At 34.4% G+C, this 16,233-nt stretch overlaps 1 protein-coding gene across 3 annotated transcripts in view; it reads left to right on the top strand.

Annotated features, from left to right (window-relative positions):
* Nucleotides 1–15,819, top strand: part of LOC106466116 (nuclease-sensitive element-binding protein 1-like) — a 63,870-nt gene extending 48,051 nt beyond the window's left edge. For all 3 annotated transcript variants that reach the window (XM_013926355.2, XM_022394073.1, XM_022394072.1), the window contains one exon: nt 14,381–15,819. In XM_013926355.2, the coding sequence (XP_013781809.1) occupies nt 14,381–14,452 (72 nt within the window). In that variant the 3' untranslated portion in view covers nt 14,453–15,819. The remainder of the gene's footprint in view (nt 1–14,380) is intronic.
* The last annotated feature ends 414 nt before the right edge of the window (nt 15,820–16,233 follow it).

The following is a 16,233-nucleotide window of genomic DNA, read 5'->3' as shown; positions in this document are numbered from 1 at the left end:
CCTGATTAAAGAAATCACTTGGCTTTGAAGCAGAAAACATTTTGATGTTCTCTTTAACACCTTCCACATTTGCATACGTTTTTCCATTAAGACGGTGTTGCAGTGAACTGAAAATATGGTAATCTGATGGTGCCATAGCTGGAGATTATGGTGGGTGGGAGAGAATTTCCCAACCCAACTCCATGATCTTGTGTTGCGTCAAATGTGCCACATGTGGACGTGCTTTGTCATGGAAAAGAAGAACACCTTTCTGATTGATGAGTGAAAGGTGTTTTGGATGAAGGGCTTGATTTAAACATTCCATTTGCTGATATAGATCTCTGAATTGAAAGTTCGCTGTGATTTGAGGAGTTTGAAATGAATTATTCATTTGATGTCCCACCAAATGCAAAGCATCACTTTCTGTGAATGGAGTCCAGGTTTTTGGGTTGGAAGTGGTTTTTGTCTAGGACTGATCCATTGTTTTTGGCATTTAACCCTTTAACTGCCTTATGCGACTTCAGTCGAATTCCTGACATAGTTCCGTTTACCGGTTTGTAATTTACACCGTGCCTCACCTGTATGGTTTCTAGGCAACCATAATGTATGTAATTTAGTGTAGTTTCCTCGATCGTAAGTGTTATTTTTGTGAAATTCTTGACATTTGACCCAATTTGAGGGCACTGACCAGAACCATGTCAACAGGTAAACGTAAATAAAAACAATGGCTTGCCACAGAAGATGTATTGGGCGAAATTATGCAGGATTGAGACTCATAATTGAGTGAATTTGGTGATGATGTTTGGGAAAACAGTGACACAGATACCAATAATGCTGTAAGTAATGATAATATACATGATATAACACATGGGAACAGTGATGATGATGATGGTAGCCAAGGGGGCTAATGCTGATCATGAGTGGGTCATTGATGATGATTATGACAATTATATCCCAATTTGGTGCCAAGCTTATGCTAATAGGCCTGGCTCTGTGATTTCAACTTTGCCTGATGGTAACCACTCTGTAGATTATTTCTGATTGTTATTCCCTCAGGAAGAATTTGCACTTATTTGTGAGATGACTAACACCTACAACCTGGAGTTCTTTGATAATCCAGCAGACCTTCCTGAAAATTCTCGCTACAATTATTGGGTTGAGTGTACTACAGATGAAATCAAAGCATATGTTGGCTTGCAGATAATGATGGGATTGTGTTCCAAGCCAAGGATTAGTGACTACTGGGCAACTGGGGGTACAGCCCAGTTCCCTGGTTACTGAGATGTACTGCCACGCAATTGTTACCAGCTGACACAGTTCGTTCATTTATTTTGTGAAAATTCTCAAAGGGTTCCATGTGAAGAGGAAGGATATGATCCTTTATATAAGACTGCTCCCCTCATGAACATTTTGGACCCACTGTATAAGCAGTATTACATTCCATGTTGTAAACTTACAATTTACGAATCAATGGGGAAGTTCAAGGGAAGGATATACTTTCATCAGTACATACCGAACAAACCCACACGGTGGGGTATAAAACTGTGGTCATTGTGTGAAAGCAAGTCAGGTTATTTGTTAGACTGGGATGATTATACCAGTAGAGACAACAACCCTGTGGCACCAGAGCAAGGCTTGGGTCATAATGTTGTTATGAAACTGATGGGCAATAATGGATACTTGAACCTCGGCCACCATTTATATGTTGATAACTTCTACTTCAGCCCTGGCCTCCTTGAAGCTCTCAAGGAACAGGGTACTGGTGCCTGTGGAACTGTGGAATTGAATAGAAGGGGACTTCCAGCAGAAATTAGACCAGCAAGGTTACAGCTGAAGACAGGTGATGATCCTGTTTATTACAGAAAGGGTGATATGCTTGTCTGCTGCTCCTGGCACAATACTGCAAAGTTCAACTTCATCTCGACAATCGATGATAATGACTACATTCAGAAACAAATTTGATCCAAGCAGTCAGAGACTGGATTTAGGGATGTGAAAAAGACAAATATGGCCTGCAAGTACAATGCTTCTATGGGAGGAGTTGACTTGTTTGACAAGAAATGTACCAGCTACCCATATCGACACAAATGCAAATAGTGGTACCACGCAATTTATCACTTCATCAGAGAGGCAGCACTAGTCAACTCCTACATGCTGTACACAACTGCCAACCCTAATTCAAAATTGGAGCCAGATTCATTCAGGGAAAAGATGGCAACCAAACTCTGTGCTTCAATTCCTCCAAATAAATTTGAAAGGAAAGGGAGGGGGGTCGATGGATAACCCAGAGGATATGGAGAAGCGACTGACAGGGCATCACTTTCCAATGTATTATCCAGAACCTAAATACAAGCCTAACTGTGTAGTGTTCAGTGAAAGCCCTTCACATCCAAAGAGGAAGCAAACCAGACATGGATGCATGAACTGTAAGGATGGGAGGGGTTTTTGCCTGCCCATGTGTCTTCCAGACTGCTTCACAGAGTACCACACAGTCAAGCATTTCAGACGTTAGAAGAAAAAAGGTAGTAAAATTACATTTATTTTTCCTCTAAAACATTGTATTTATTGTTTTAATGTTCTTTTCTAACATTTGCAGTGCATACATGTGCATTTTAGAGTGATTTAGTGATTTTAAAATAATGCGTTTCAAAATAGGCATTTTTCATTGGAAAATTTGGCAGCGAAATGGTTAATATTCGCATAGGGAATCCATTTTTCATCACCTGTGACAATTCTGTCCAAAAATGGTTCATGCGATAGAAGATACGAAGCAATGCTCACACGTTGGAAATGATGATCATCAGAGAGTTCGTGAGGAACCTAAACACCTTCTTTATGGAGTTTTCCCATGTTTCTTAGATGTTTATGTATTGTTTCATGAGAGACATGAAATTTCAAGGCCATTTCGCGAGTGTGTTGCCTTGGGTTGGACTCAACAAGCATCTTCAAAGCATCACTATCAAAACCAATATGTCGGCCCTGCCATCACAGTTTTTAAAGCTAAAGTCACCTGAATGAAATTTGCTGAACCATCGTTGACACTTATAAACGTTCAAAACATTTCCATAAACTTCTTTAATATTCTTTGTGGCTACAGAGGCATTGTTTCCCTTCTTGTATTCAAACAGCATTACGTGCCGATTGTGTCTCTCGTCGTCTGCCATTTGCATTTTTTTAACTGGATAAATCAAAAGAACAAAGAACCCACCCAACAATAAAAATGTAACAACACTATGTTTGGCATTTCAGCAACAATGGATTATTTAGTAATTTGTGTGCATACATTTAACTATTTGTTTGGTCATCTCTATAATAATTTTTACTTTCTAGCTATCTTGCTGTACTTTTATTCACTTTTCAACCTAAATATGAAAGCATATTAAACTATAACTTACACAAGACTCTTTTAACACATACTCAAGTGTAGATTTGAATGTAGGAAGGAAAAATTAAACGTTAACTGATGTACAGAAATCACTGCATTATAGCTAAAATTAGATGAGTAGAGTTTTATATAAAATAATTATTTAACTGCATAGTTTTTTGTTGTTGTTGTTTTTGTGTGTGGGAATAAATATTACATTTCAAGTTACAGCAAAAGGAGATTTTGAAAAGTTTTTAACCCAAACAAATATAATGATTTGATCACCATCACAACTGATAGTTTCTGTGTCAAATTTCTGTTGCTTTTTCATTATTATTTCCAACTGTTGTTGAACCAGATAGAAATGAGAGATAATTTTCAGATCTTGTCAAATTGTTCCTTAAAATGCACATTTCACTTAAATTATCTGGAAAAAAATCAGATAATGAAAGTGAATTTTGTTAAAAATATATGTAACTATTTAAATGTGTACCTTCTTTTTCATCAGCATAAATTTGACTGAACATGATTTTAAAAGCAGTTCTGTGTTCATAACAGAGGTATCATCAGGACCTGGGGGCCAGGGGTTTCCCCTAGCTATTTTCATTTATAGATCCTTCTTTTTTTATGTCCAGAATTTATATCAAATGTACCATGCAATACAGTTTGTCAAGAATTAGACAACTTTTTAACGTATCTATAATTTTTACATGCATTAAATATTTAACCTGTACTACTTGACTAAAATAAGTGCCATGTTGTTTCAAATGTTTTGAATGAATTCAGTCAACACTGGTCTTCAGTTCATTTATCTATTTAATCATAAGACATTTTTCCTGACCCACTTTATCTGACACTTCTGGAAGCCTGAAGTATACTAGATTGTAGAGGTGTTGAATGTTTAATAAATAATGACCATGAACAAGTCTCATCCTGCACTTAACCAAGTTGACCTCCTTTTCAGAATCATGGTAAGTAGAACATAATCTAATTGTCGATCAATATGTATATCTTATAAGTGACCTGACTTTTGTTTTTCTTCTTTTGATGTTTTGCCAATGTTTATGGGTGTTATTTTTATCTGTAAGCTAAAATATCATTTTAATAAACACATTCTGAGTAAATCAGTCACCTTCATTGACTAATAAAAACAGGTTTTATTCCTTGCTTAAATTCTACTCTTCAATTTTAAATATAAAATTTTTGCTGAAAGGGAAATAAAATTCAGAAATACATTAAAAGTGTGACTTTTAATGAAAGTACATGTAATTCTTTTTTATTTTTTATTTATTAACTCAAGCTTGGCGAGTAATACTTAACATGTCTTTTAAGCATTTGTACCTCACCAGATGATATAAAGCTGTTTTATGAAGCTTCTAAAATCCTTACTAAATTAAGCATTGCTCTCTTATCCTTATTAACTGTTACAAGAGTGATAATATATTTTTCTGAAAAATTTGTTTCTGAATGATATAATTTTTTATTTATTTAATAAACTTTTTTTTTTTTGTCAAAATAGTCCTGAGAGGAGACTATACATGAGAAAAATAAGTAAAAAAAACCTTTCATAACAATTGTTTCATTCCCTTTGAATTGCTAAATATACATTTTTTGTTGGTTTTTATTCTGTTATCACAAAACTTAATAATAAAAATGAAAAATGCATTCCACACTTTGGAACCAGGAAAGCATCATAAAATTGATGGTCAAATCCTGCTATTAGGTCTGACAATAGTAGCCTGTGAGTTGGCAGTGGATGATGTTGGTTAGCTGCCTTCTCTCTAGTCTGTCACTTTAAAATTAGGGATGGCTAGCATAGATAGTCCTTGTGTAGCTTTGTGAAAAAAATCCAAAGGTACAAACTTTCTAAAGCTTCTAGAAATCTGCCTGCCTCCTTCATATGGAGGGATGAAGTATATATCGTGTTGAATGCCTGACATTATTATTTACCAAATCATTTTGGAGGATTTAGAAAAATGAGCTGTTAATTACAAAAGCCCAGCTGATGGTTATATTGATGGCATATTTACTCTTTGGAAAAATTGAAAAAGTTTTAAGACCATTTAAAAACTTGCATTTATTTATCTAACTGAAATAGAAGATTACAATCAGTTTCCATTTCTTGATACTTTAGTGATAAAATCTAGTAAAACATATATATATATATATATATATAACTCAGTATATAAACTTTGACTTTTATTCTATGCAATTTAAAATCATTGTCAAATTTATTGTTTCACATGCTTATTATCCTTCTGATCCTAAGATATCAGATACCAAACTATGTCATGTTTCACCATATTTTCATGAAAATGGTAACCCAACATTGTTTAGTGACAAACACATAAGAACTGCTAATGAACACCAAAACAATCCCTTTCTAAATAAATAGACTAATAGTAGGAGAACACATTATTTGGGCCTGAAACAATCCTTTTCTAAAGAGACCAATAGTAGGAGAAAACATTATTTGGGCCTGAACTACAGCTGTTTGCAGAATATACAGAATTTGTGTTATTCTTAGAAAAACAGATAAGACTTTAAGAAAGGTTTTAAACCAAGTCTAAATACCCAAAGTTTTATTTGCATTATAAAATGTTATGTATAAAACAGTATGTTAGTGAAACTAGCAGTTCTCTTCAGATTCATACCAAAGGATACAGAAGATCGCTCAGTCTCTCTCATGACCAAATAAAACCTGTTACTGCTGATCATAGCTCAAGCTGCAAAGAAAAAGTAGAATGATATGAAGTAGAGTTTACTCACCATGACCCAAACTATTAAAAATGAGATACAAAAGAAGCCAAGCCTTAAAATGGGCTAATACCACAATACTTAAAGGAAAAAACCAGAATCTTTATTACACACAATATACCTCCTTTTATCTTATTTAAAAATATAAAAGAATAACCCTTTTCAAGTTGATCAGAATATGAAGTCAAAAGCAAAAAAAGTATCTTTTACGTCAAATGACTACAACTGAAATATAACCATGAAAAATGCAACAAAGTAGATTTAAAATTAAAAAATGCAAGTTACATCTCTGGGTGAATTTTAATTTATACTCAGTGTATAGCCAAAAACAATGTAATTAATTCAACTTAGTTTTGATATCATTTAACCTTAGAAGATGTTAAACATGAAAAATCCTTTGCAGAAATTAACAATGTATAGTCAATGCAAGCAGAATATCTTCTTTTTACAGATTCATGGAAATGATCATTCCAGTACAAACATTATGTTTAATATAAAAAGTAAAGTTTACATAATACAGGTAAATGAAACCATTATTAGAAAACATATGTGCACTAGAAATAAGCTTGAACAGATTTTGGAGTAAAAATTTAGGTAAGTAAGAATGTTAACTAAAGAAAGGTCTAGCAAAACTAAATGATTAATAAAGTGGCACAGAAATTTTGTAAGTAAATTAAAATAACACCAAAACAAATGTTACAGTTAGAAAGAAATGAAAAGAACAAAAAATGATAAAATAGGCAAATAAGAGTCATCTACAGTAGTAAGGATAATACCAGAAAGGTAATAGCTACTTAAATAATATACAGGTTGTTGATTCACTTGATGCAGGAGGAGTCTTTCTAGTACTATTTTTTATCTTTTTCCATCCTGGTAGGTCTGAAAGAAGGTATCTTGTGCTTTCTTTATGTTGCTTTTTTGTAATTTATTTTTCTTGAATAGATTGATGGACAGCTGGAGGCTGATTCTGCAAGCAGACTTCCTCTCATTTGCTGTTTGGATGTGACTTTTTCTTCATCACTGCTGGATATTTTAAAGTTCAGCAGACTGTAGTGACTTTAATGGTGCTACTGAGGGCACGTTCATCATTGCACAGGAAGCAGTGAGATGATGATGGCTGCAAATGTTGGATGATTTTATGGCATTGTTTCTTGCTACTGTTATGCTTTACTGGAACAAGGGCCTTGTGTTTTAACCAATAACATGGATGTATGCTTTTTTTGGCATGTGGCATTTTATTGTTGTTTTCATACAGTCATTCATTAATTTACTTGATCCAGATGTGAAGATAGGCTCTGGAGAATCCAGCTCTCCTTCCTTTGGTTCATTTGACTCTAGACTTTTAGACTTCAGATATGGGGTACTCATAGCTTTTTATCAGGGGATTCTTCACATCATCACCTCCATAGTTAAAATGGATGCTTAGGAGGATTTTTTGGTAGAGCTGGAATTGACAGGAACAATATAGCTAGTAAACTTATTGGAACTGGTGAGGTGAATGAGATCATTGATTTTAACTTTTAAAATCACTTAAGATGAGCAAACAGAAAAGGTGTAGAATTTGTGATATTTATGATACCAGATCCCTATCTACGTATAAGTTCCATTTCAATATTTTAAAATTTTGTATATTTCAAGTTTACTCTTGGTTGCCTCCCTAATGCATTTTCAGGGTTTAGCATCTGACTAAGTTCTTCTGATGTAAGACTATCTTAATCCTTTTGCCAAGATAGGTGGAACTTAGGCAAGTGCTGTTATGTGCCTTTCTGTTTTTTTTTAAGTTGGGTTTGTTTATTAATGTAGGTTTTATTGTATGAAGATTGTGCTGTATATTAAAGTTCATGTTTTTCTTACTATCATTCATTCTGCCATTGAGTCCATCAGAAGCACAGTCCTTTAAAGTTAGTCTAAGCTAAGCTTGTGAAGTAGAATTTTTAAAACAATGCCAAGGAACTAAATTCAGGAAGTGTCTATTATGTTATTTGAAGAATAAAGCTTCGTTTATTGGTCAAGAGAAAACATAACACTTAAATCTGTTAAACATTTTTTTTTCATATAATTAATTTACAAGGTGATATTCCACTACTTTGACTTAAGGCATTTGTTCAAGTACTTCCCTACTTCCTACTAACCTACCAGGTCATTAATCACTACTTATTGCAACTTTTAACAGACTTTACCCATGTTTCATTGAGGCTTCATGTACAACTCAAATGACCTATAGAATGAATATAAATGTTCCACAGATATCAGTTAAAGTTAGACTCTCTACAAACAGACAGAAATTATTTCAATCTTTATATAGACAGTATTAGACACCCTCTAGGATGAATAAAGATTTTACAGGCATCTTACAGAAGCACAAGAAACATTTTAAAGAAATTGTTTGTAATGACTATAAATTTTTTATACAAATATAGAATGGTCATAAGCTTTTTACAAATATCCTATAGATTTCCCCTCAATGTGGATTCCTGTACGTGGTGAGGGGACCTCCCAGGGAAGGTTTTGTATTTTCAGTTACTTCCTCTGGGATCTAAACATCCACCCACGTGTTTGCCATGCGTGGCGACCCTGCTGGTTGAGTGGTGTCTGGGGCACTGCAACACACCACTTTGGCCTTGAATTCCTGTAGATGGGTGGACCCCCAGGGTCAATCGGCTGGTCCACTCGGGCTAGGGTCAACTGAGTACCAGTGTTGGGCATTCTCAATGGGTGTTGTGGACATCGTGTCTGATGCTGGTGTTTGGGTTTAGTGCTCACAAAACCCTGGCATTGCTGCAGTGTCCTTGTTTGACATTGTATTACGTCCCCTCGTAGGACTCCATGGCGGGTGGGGTCAGTGGGCACTGAATCTTTCTCCTTAATTATGGATCCCCCCCCAATCCAACTAAAAAAAATTCTAAAACTCTGCTAATCAGTAAATGACCATGCCTAGAAGACTGAACAGCAGTCTCCATCACAAAGTACACCTGTACCTCGTTTCCTGATCCTGCATTCACTGTCCAATAAATCTTTATGGCAAATATCTCCCTTTTTTATTCAGAAGGGCTTAGAGGGCCTTGCTGGCTCTCCAAAGTCAGTTAAGAAGCTCCGTTCTGGAGACATCCTGGTTGAAACATCCACAGCTAAGCACAGTGAACTCCTCTTGAATTCACAGACCATCGGGGGATATACCCATTGAGGTTACTCCCCATGCTTCCTTGAATTCCTCACGAGGAGTTATTGTTGAGAGGGACTTGAAGTCTATCCCCGAGTCAGAGATCCTTGCTGGTTTCTCCATTTCATTTCGAGGGATCTCCACTCGCCAAGATTTTATTATGGTGCCGACCTCAGTTCTGATTTTGATGTTTTCCTCACCACATCCACCTGCCACTGTTAAGGCGGGTTATTTGAATTGTAAGGTATGGTCCTATTTTCCCAACCCTCTCCGATGTTTTCAATGCCAGCGGTTCGGTCACTCAATAACATCTTGTCATGGTTCTGTGACATGTGCTTGTTGTGGTGGCAAGGACCACAATGCCTACGAGTGCAAACTGGACTCTCACTGTGTTAATTGTAGTGGTTCCCATCCCCCTTACTTTAGGTCTTGCCCTAAGTGGGTGGAGGAAAAAAAGGTACAGCGTTTGAAGACTATTAATAACATCTTTTATCCTGAGGCTCAGAAGCTATTGTTTCCTGCACCATCCTGGACATATGCCACTGCATTATGCTCCACTGCTACAGTGGAAGTGCAGCCAGACCTTTCCGTGCCTCCATCTAAGTCTTTTTCATGCCATGTCTTCTGCCCTTCATGGATATTAGAGTTGATAGGTCTATATCTATTCCAATCTCTGCCCCCACTATTCCTTCCAGTGACTGCCTGGGTCAACGTCCTCGGGCACCTCTTCATTCTAGTCTCGATGACATTAATGCCTTGATTGACTCCTATCATCTCGTGTGTCTCTACTTACAGGAAACATTTCTGAAACCTGCTGATACAGGCAGTTTTCTTTGTACCGGAATGACAGGTTGTGTGATGGACGGGTGCACGGAGGGGTGGCACTGCTGGTCGGCTAGCATGTGCCCTCCTTATCTGTGTCCCTCGATACACCCTTAGAGGCCGTAGCCATCTGTGTTTCCTTGGGTTGTGCCATCACTGTTTGTTCTGTCTCCTGGGGAGACTTATGATCAATCGGAACTTGATGCTCTCGTTGACCAGTTTCCATCTCCCTTTTTACTTCTGGGAGACTTTAATGGACACAACCCCCTCTGGGGTGGTGCTGATATTGATGGGAGGGGTCATTCCTTAGAGTGTATGCTCTCGGATCACGACCTTTCTCTCTTCAATACTGGAACATATACTTATTTTCATGCACCTTGTCAGTCTTTTACTGCTATTGATCTCTCAATTTGCTCCCCCTTCACTTTTCACTCGCTTTTCTTGGATGGTCGACAGTGACCCACGGGGCAGTGATCATTTTCCTATCATTATGAGGGAGGTTGGTCATGGTCGATGCCACCCGACCCGAGTGCCATGGTGGAAGTTGGACCAGGCTGAATGGCTGTCTTTCACCTCTTTCTCTGAATTTGATCCTGCCTTTGTCTGTCTGCCATCAATAGACAATTGTGTGCTTGCAGTGACTGACTGTATCGTCCAGGCAGCTGCTCATTTTAACCCTAAGACCTCGACACGTTTTCCACAGTATCCTCGTCCATGTGAAGTCCTGCCTACCAGGAGGCATGGAAGGCTCAAAAACCTTATAATGTGACAGTTGATTCCATTTTTTGTTGGTGACAGTGTAACCCAAGAGTTGAAGTTGAGTGATGTTGACCAGCTGCATTCCCTCTAGTTTCACTACTAAATTAGGGACAGCTAGTGCAGATAGCCTTTGAGTAGTTTTGTGTGAAATTCAAATAGAAAATTATTATGGACATTTTAAAAACATCATATAGAATAGGTATAGACATTTTACAGAATTTCAATAATTTTTTTATAGAATGACTATATTGCAGACATCATTTAGAATTGGTGAAGAATTTTTTATAGACATCTTTCAGAATTGCAGCAAACTTCTTTTTCTTTTACAGACATTTGAAATAAGAACAAAACCCTGTTATCTATATTTCTTTTGTATATTTTCTGATACACTTGTGATACATATTGTACAGATGTTCTGTACAATGGGCATAGATTTTTACAGAAATCCCAGTGAATGGCTATGATATTATAGAATGAATATAGACATACCATAGCCTCCTTAAAAAATTATTGTAAAACTTTTCACATGTAGCATACAGGATAGCTGTATGAGTACAGCCTTTCTAAAGACATCCTACAGCAATGATTCCCAACCACCAGTCTGCAATTAAAATTGTACAGATTCAAGAAATGAGCAATGTACAGTTTTAAAGAATTGAAAACTTGGAAAATTTTATTGAAATCAAAGTCTTTGATTGAGTTTTGTTTTTGTGTAATTAATAGCCCACAAAACTTGCATATATGATGGTACCTGTTTCTCACTCCACCCTACCTAGTGATTATAGACTAGTGAAATCATATAGAACAGCTAATGTTTTTACTACCATCGTACATAATGAGTTTAAACTTCCTACAGATGGATTAAAAAATTATTCTAATATTTTTACATGCGGAAAGATGCATCAACTGTGGTGATATATTAAATAGAGCTTATGAAAGTGCCCTATACAATGGTTATAGATTTCTTTACAGATATTCGTTTTAATGACAAAACTTTTCTGTATACTCTTTAGAGCAGCTAGAGAAATTCTCAGTTTTTTTAACAATAATTGAATTTTCAGGTACAGTATATAACTGTATACCACATGGAAACGATTTACTGCATATATTTTGTAAAAAAAACAAAACATATATTTTTAACATCTAATATTCAGTTAGCTTCAGTATAAAAACTAGAATTTCTACAGCAGTTATAGAATATACAAAAGTTTTTACAACATCTGTATTCAGTACTGAATTAAAGCATTGGCCACCTAGACTCGGACCTAGGGCCCTAATTCATAGAACTATCAGAATAAAAGCAACAGTGAGTTATTATTATTATTATCATTATTATTATTTCAAAATATTGCTTGGGCCTAGGACCGTACTAAACCTTAATCCAGCCCTGGCTGTATTAATTGTTTGAATCATTACTATAGAATCTCTAAATGTTGTGCAATCTTAAACCTCCATGAAATACATGTTGGCTAATAGCTATAGGGTGGCTGGAGTCACTTTGTAGGATATGAATGAAGAAAATCCTAATAGGTATACAATTCTAAAGCTACCTGAATTCTAATAGTGTATAAGCTGCAGGTTGGCCATAACAGTTGTAAAAGATGTATGTTGTAGCTTTAGCTATGTTTGATATAGCATCACAGTTGCTAAAGTTAGAATTAAAAACCAATGATATATCATCACAGTTCATATCTTTCAGCAACCATTAAAAATCATTGATATTCCATTACAGTTGGTATACTTTTCTGTACCACAGTCAGACATGAACTCTAGTGAATTTGGTAAAGAAAATACTAGAATGTGTCTGAGGCATCTGGACCCTTTAGAATGTTTATATTAACAGTATATAAGAGCAGATCAATACTCAGTTTCAAAGTATTCTGATACCAAATTTGCATACTTAATTTTCATTCGCCATTAATTTTTAGCTTGAAATATAAATGAAACAAACTTGTAATCCCCCTTTTTTTTCACAATCGGGTACTTTGCTGCATTGTGCTTAAAATGAACTGCTGTGCATCCTCACAAGCTGCTAGAGCAAGCTTAATAAAATCAAGTTATGAACTTTTTGAATGCTCTCACTCTTCATGCCTGTAAACATCAGTGATTCCTAAAGTACACACACTTCAAATACATTATCTTAGGTCATTTACTAAAATATCTCAAATAATATTCTTCAGTCTTTCAACTATCCCTTTATGTTTAGCCAATAATAACAAACTACTGAAAAATAACAAAGCAATAAACCCTACATACAATACAGCTGCATCCATTCCCTTAGCTGTTTTAGTATGTTTAATGCATCTCAAGAGGTAATACATATTTAACTGCAGTGTTTTGTAACAGTTAGAATATTTTCAAGAATTTTTAATATATTTCACCTATTAGTATATCTTTAGCTGTTCGTAATATACCATGACTGGTTGTATTACAGCTGCAGTATATGTTAAGTATTATTTTACAGTGTATGTAAATTTGGACAAAATCTCCTGCAAAATTCCAAAAATAGGTTTTTATTAGCATATTAACTTAGACATTTGACACGTTGGATAAATATTGATAGTATGAGTATTCTTGTGATGTTTTTATATCTGTTTAATAGAAATGAACCTGCCCCCCTAGTGGACAGTGGTATGTCTGCAGACTAACAATGCTAGAAACCAGGTTTCGATACCCGTGGTGGGCAGAGCGCAGATAGCGCATTGAGTAGCTTTGTGCTTAATTCCAAACAAACAAATAAATGAACCTCAGAATTACCACTTCACTTTTTAAACAAAGGTATCATCAGCATTTTCATTAATCCCCTAATTACTGCTGTAACATATAAAAACAGAATTAATCAATCTGATGGAATTTGTGGGTCTCTTCAGCAGTGAATGGTTAAAAGACAATTCTGTAATTTGTGGGTTAACATTTTATATCTCTTTAAAAGAAATTAATGTCTTAGTATATTCTTTCATTTCAAAATATATTGGGCAAACTGGCAAAAAAAACATTAATAAATTGAATGCAAAAAAACAACTGAGAGTGCTTTTGAATCTTATCTATTTAAACAAACAATATTGAAAAAGGCAATGCTGTAAAATGCAGATTTAGTGTGGTAAAAAACTACAAATGTGTATAAAACACATGTTGGAGTATAACAGTGGGCTTATCAAAGAAATAACCAACAGAAAAATTTTAAATCTTAGTACATTGCAAGGGGCCTCAGCAGCATGGGACTTAATCCTTTTAGTTAAGCTTGATATATTTTACATTTTATGTTTCTAATTAAGTTAATTATATTATCACAGGTGGTATATTTACATCATCACAATTAGTGTATATTTAACTTTGTTCAGTGATAAAATATTTTCAGGTATAATTAATATATTTGACGATTAGTTGTGCTATAACATTAGCTAAATTACAACTCAAAAAATTAATTTTGTTGAATTAGTGTAAATAAACCATTATCAAACCGAAAAAATGTGGATTTATTTTCCTTTTTTTTTTTCTACATGAAATAAGTATTACCCATTTAACTATTCTTTCTTCAGGTGATTGCTCCTGAGGAGAAGGGGACTGGATCTGTTGAGGCTATCCCTCCAGGAGAAGTTGTTTCAGCTTAGATTTCTGACATAACACCTTAAAATCTTTTTTCTTTAGCAATTAAAGTAGGTGAAATGGTATTTACATCAAATTCTTGATAAAACTTAGCACCAATGAGAGTTGTTGTTTTGTTTTTTTTTGCATCAATACTTATACTGTTTGGCTAAAATGTACATTTTTCAAAAGCAGTAACATCATGTTTGATAAAGAAACTCATTTGAAATGAGAGAGCTTTCTTACAAGTGAAATCAGAAATGAGTTTTTAGTCTGGAAGAGCTAATAATTTCAAGCAAATGGCATAAATGAGTTACTGTTATATAAGAGTACATGCTGGATTGTATTGCATATTGTTAGTGGAAACAGTTTTTTGTTCTTAAAAACTAAAAGATCAAAGAAAATTTAAAGCTTCCAGTTTTGTTTTGTGATCATACTTATCAAGCATATCATTATTAAGTCATAGGTAAATTATTTTGAAACTTTTTTTTTCACATTTAAAAAAGAATATCAAAATATTTTCCCAAAATAAGTTAATTCTGGAAGGCAGCTTGACATTCGTCATAGGAATCACTTGTGAAACATTTGTAATTGCAATAAAAGATTATTAGTTACATGTTTTATATTTATTTTGCCTAATTTTGAGACATTATTGAATTTAAGTAATAAAGCATTAATGGAAATTGTTTCTAAAGGATTTGAAAATTGTTCTACTACTTAACTCCATTAAATTTGACCACTTTTCCTATATTTATTATGCCAATAGTTGTTAATATATTTTGGTAAAACTTACCTCATAGTTTGCTCTCCAACAGAATATGTACTTTTTATTTCAAGATACTTGGTATTAAAGTTATCGATTAAAATAACCTTTCATTACCTGTGTAAAAACCAGAACTAATATTGAGTACTCCAAGAAAACTACCATATTTGATGATAATTTGATATTTTGTAGTTATTTTTTATGTACCACTATCAGAAAATGTCTACAATCTTTGAAACCATACATTTGTACTGCTAACTATGATGCTAAATAAACTGAACAAGTAACTTGATGTAGCGTATATTAAATTTTCTGTTCTATTTCTTTTTGTGCAAATAAGAGGTATGAGCAACCTGATCTGCTAAACTTTGAACTAGTATCAATTCTTATCTAGTGATGATATTTTATATTGATATTTGTTTCTTTTATTCATAGTTTTTTTTACCTCTTGCACTTGAAAAAATATATTCCCTTAAGTAGCTTCAGCTGAACCTTGTTTTTTTTTGGAGATGATAAATGTCATGATTTTTGGCATAGATAAAATGTATCTTTCAAAAGTATCTTTCTTGTATCTAAAATTATGTTTGTTTGCTGTGTCGTATAGCAAATCTTGTAGTTTTTATAATCTTTAAAAACCAATTAATAAGAAGCAGCAAATAGTAAGGGTTATTTGTATTTATATTTAATTCAAAGTTTCATACAAGCTCCATCCTTTCAAATAACCACATAAATTAGCATATGAAGTGTATGTTAATCATAGGTTTCTTACTTTATTATTGGACAGATGTTACAAAAACATTTCAACAACATCATATTACATTGAGAAATTATGTTCTAAATAATAGGTATTAATTGAGATAGGAATTTTTTATAAGTAAGCTGTAGATGAATAAACTGATAATGTAGTTCAAGGGATACTTGCAACACAGGAGTATCTATACAAGGTGGGTATGGTGTTTTATTAAATTTTGGTTTTTATTCGTAATAGGATATCTTTTAAAGGCTTAATGCAACAACTGACGTTCAAAATTCTACTTGAAGAGA

Source organism: Limulus polyphemus, unplaced genomic scaffold (assembly GCF_000517525.1).
Source record: "Limulus polyphemus unplaced genomic scaffold, Limulus_polyphemus-2.1.2 Scaffold2156, whole genome shotgun sequence".
Classification (NCBI taxonomy): Eukaryota; Metazoa; Arthropoda; class Merostomata; order Xiphosura; family Limulidae; genus Limulus; species Limulus polyphemus.
This window is presented reverse-complemented; position numbering and strand designations above follow the sequence as displayed.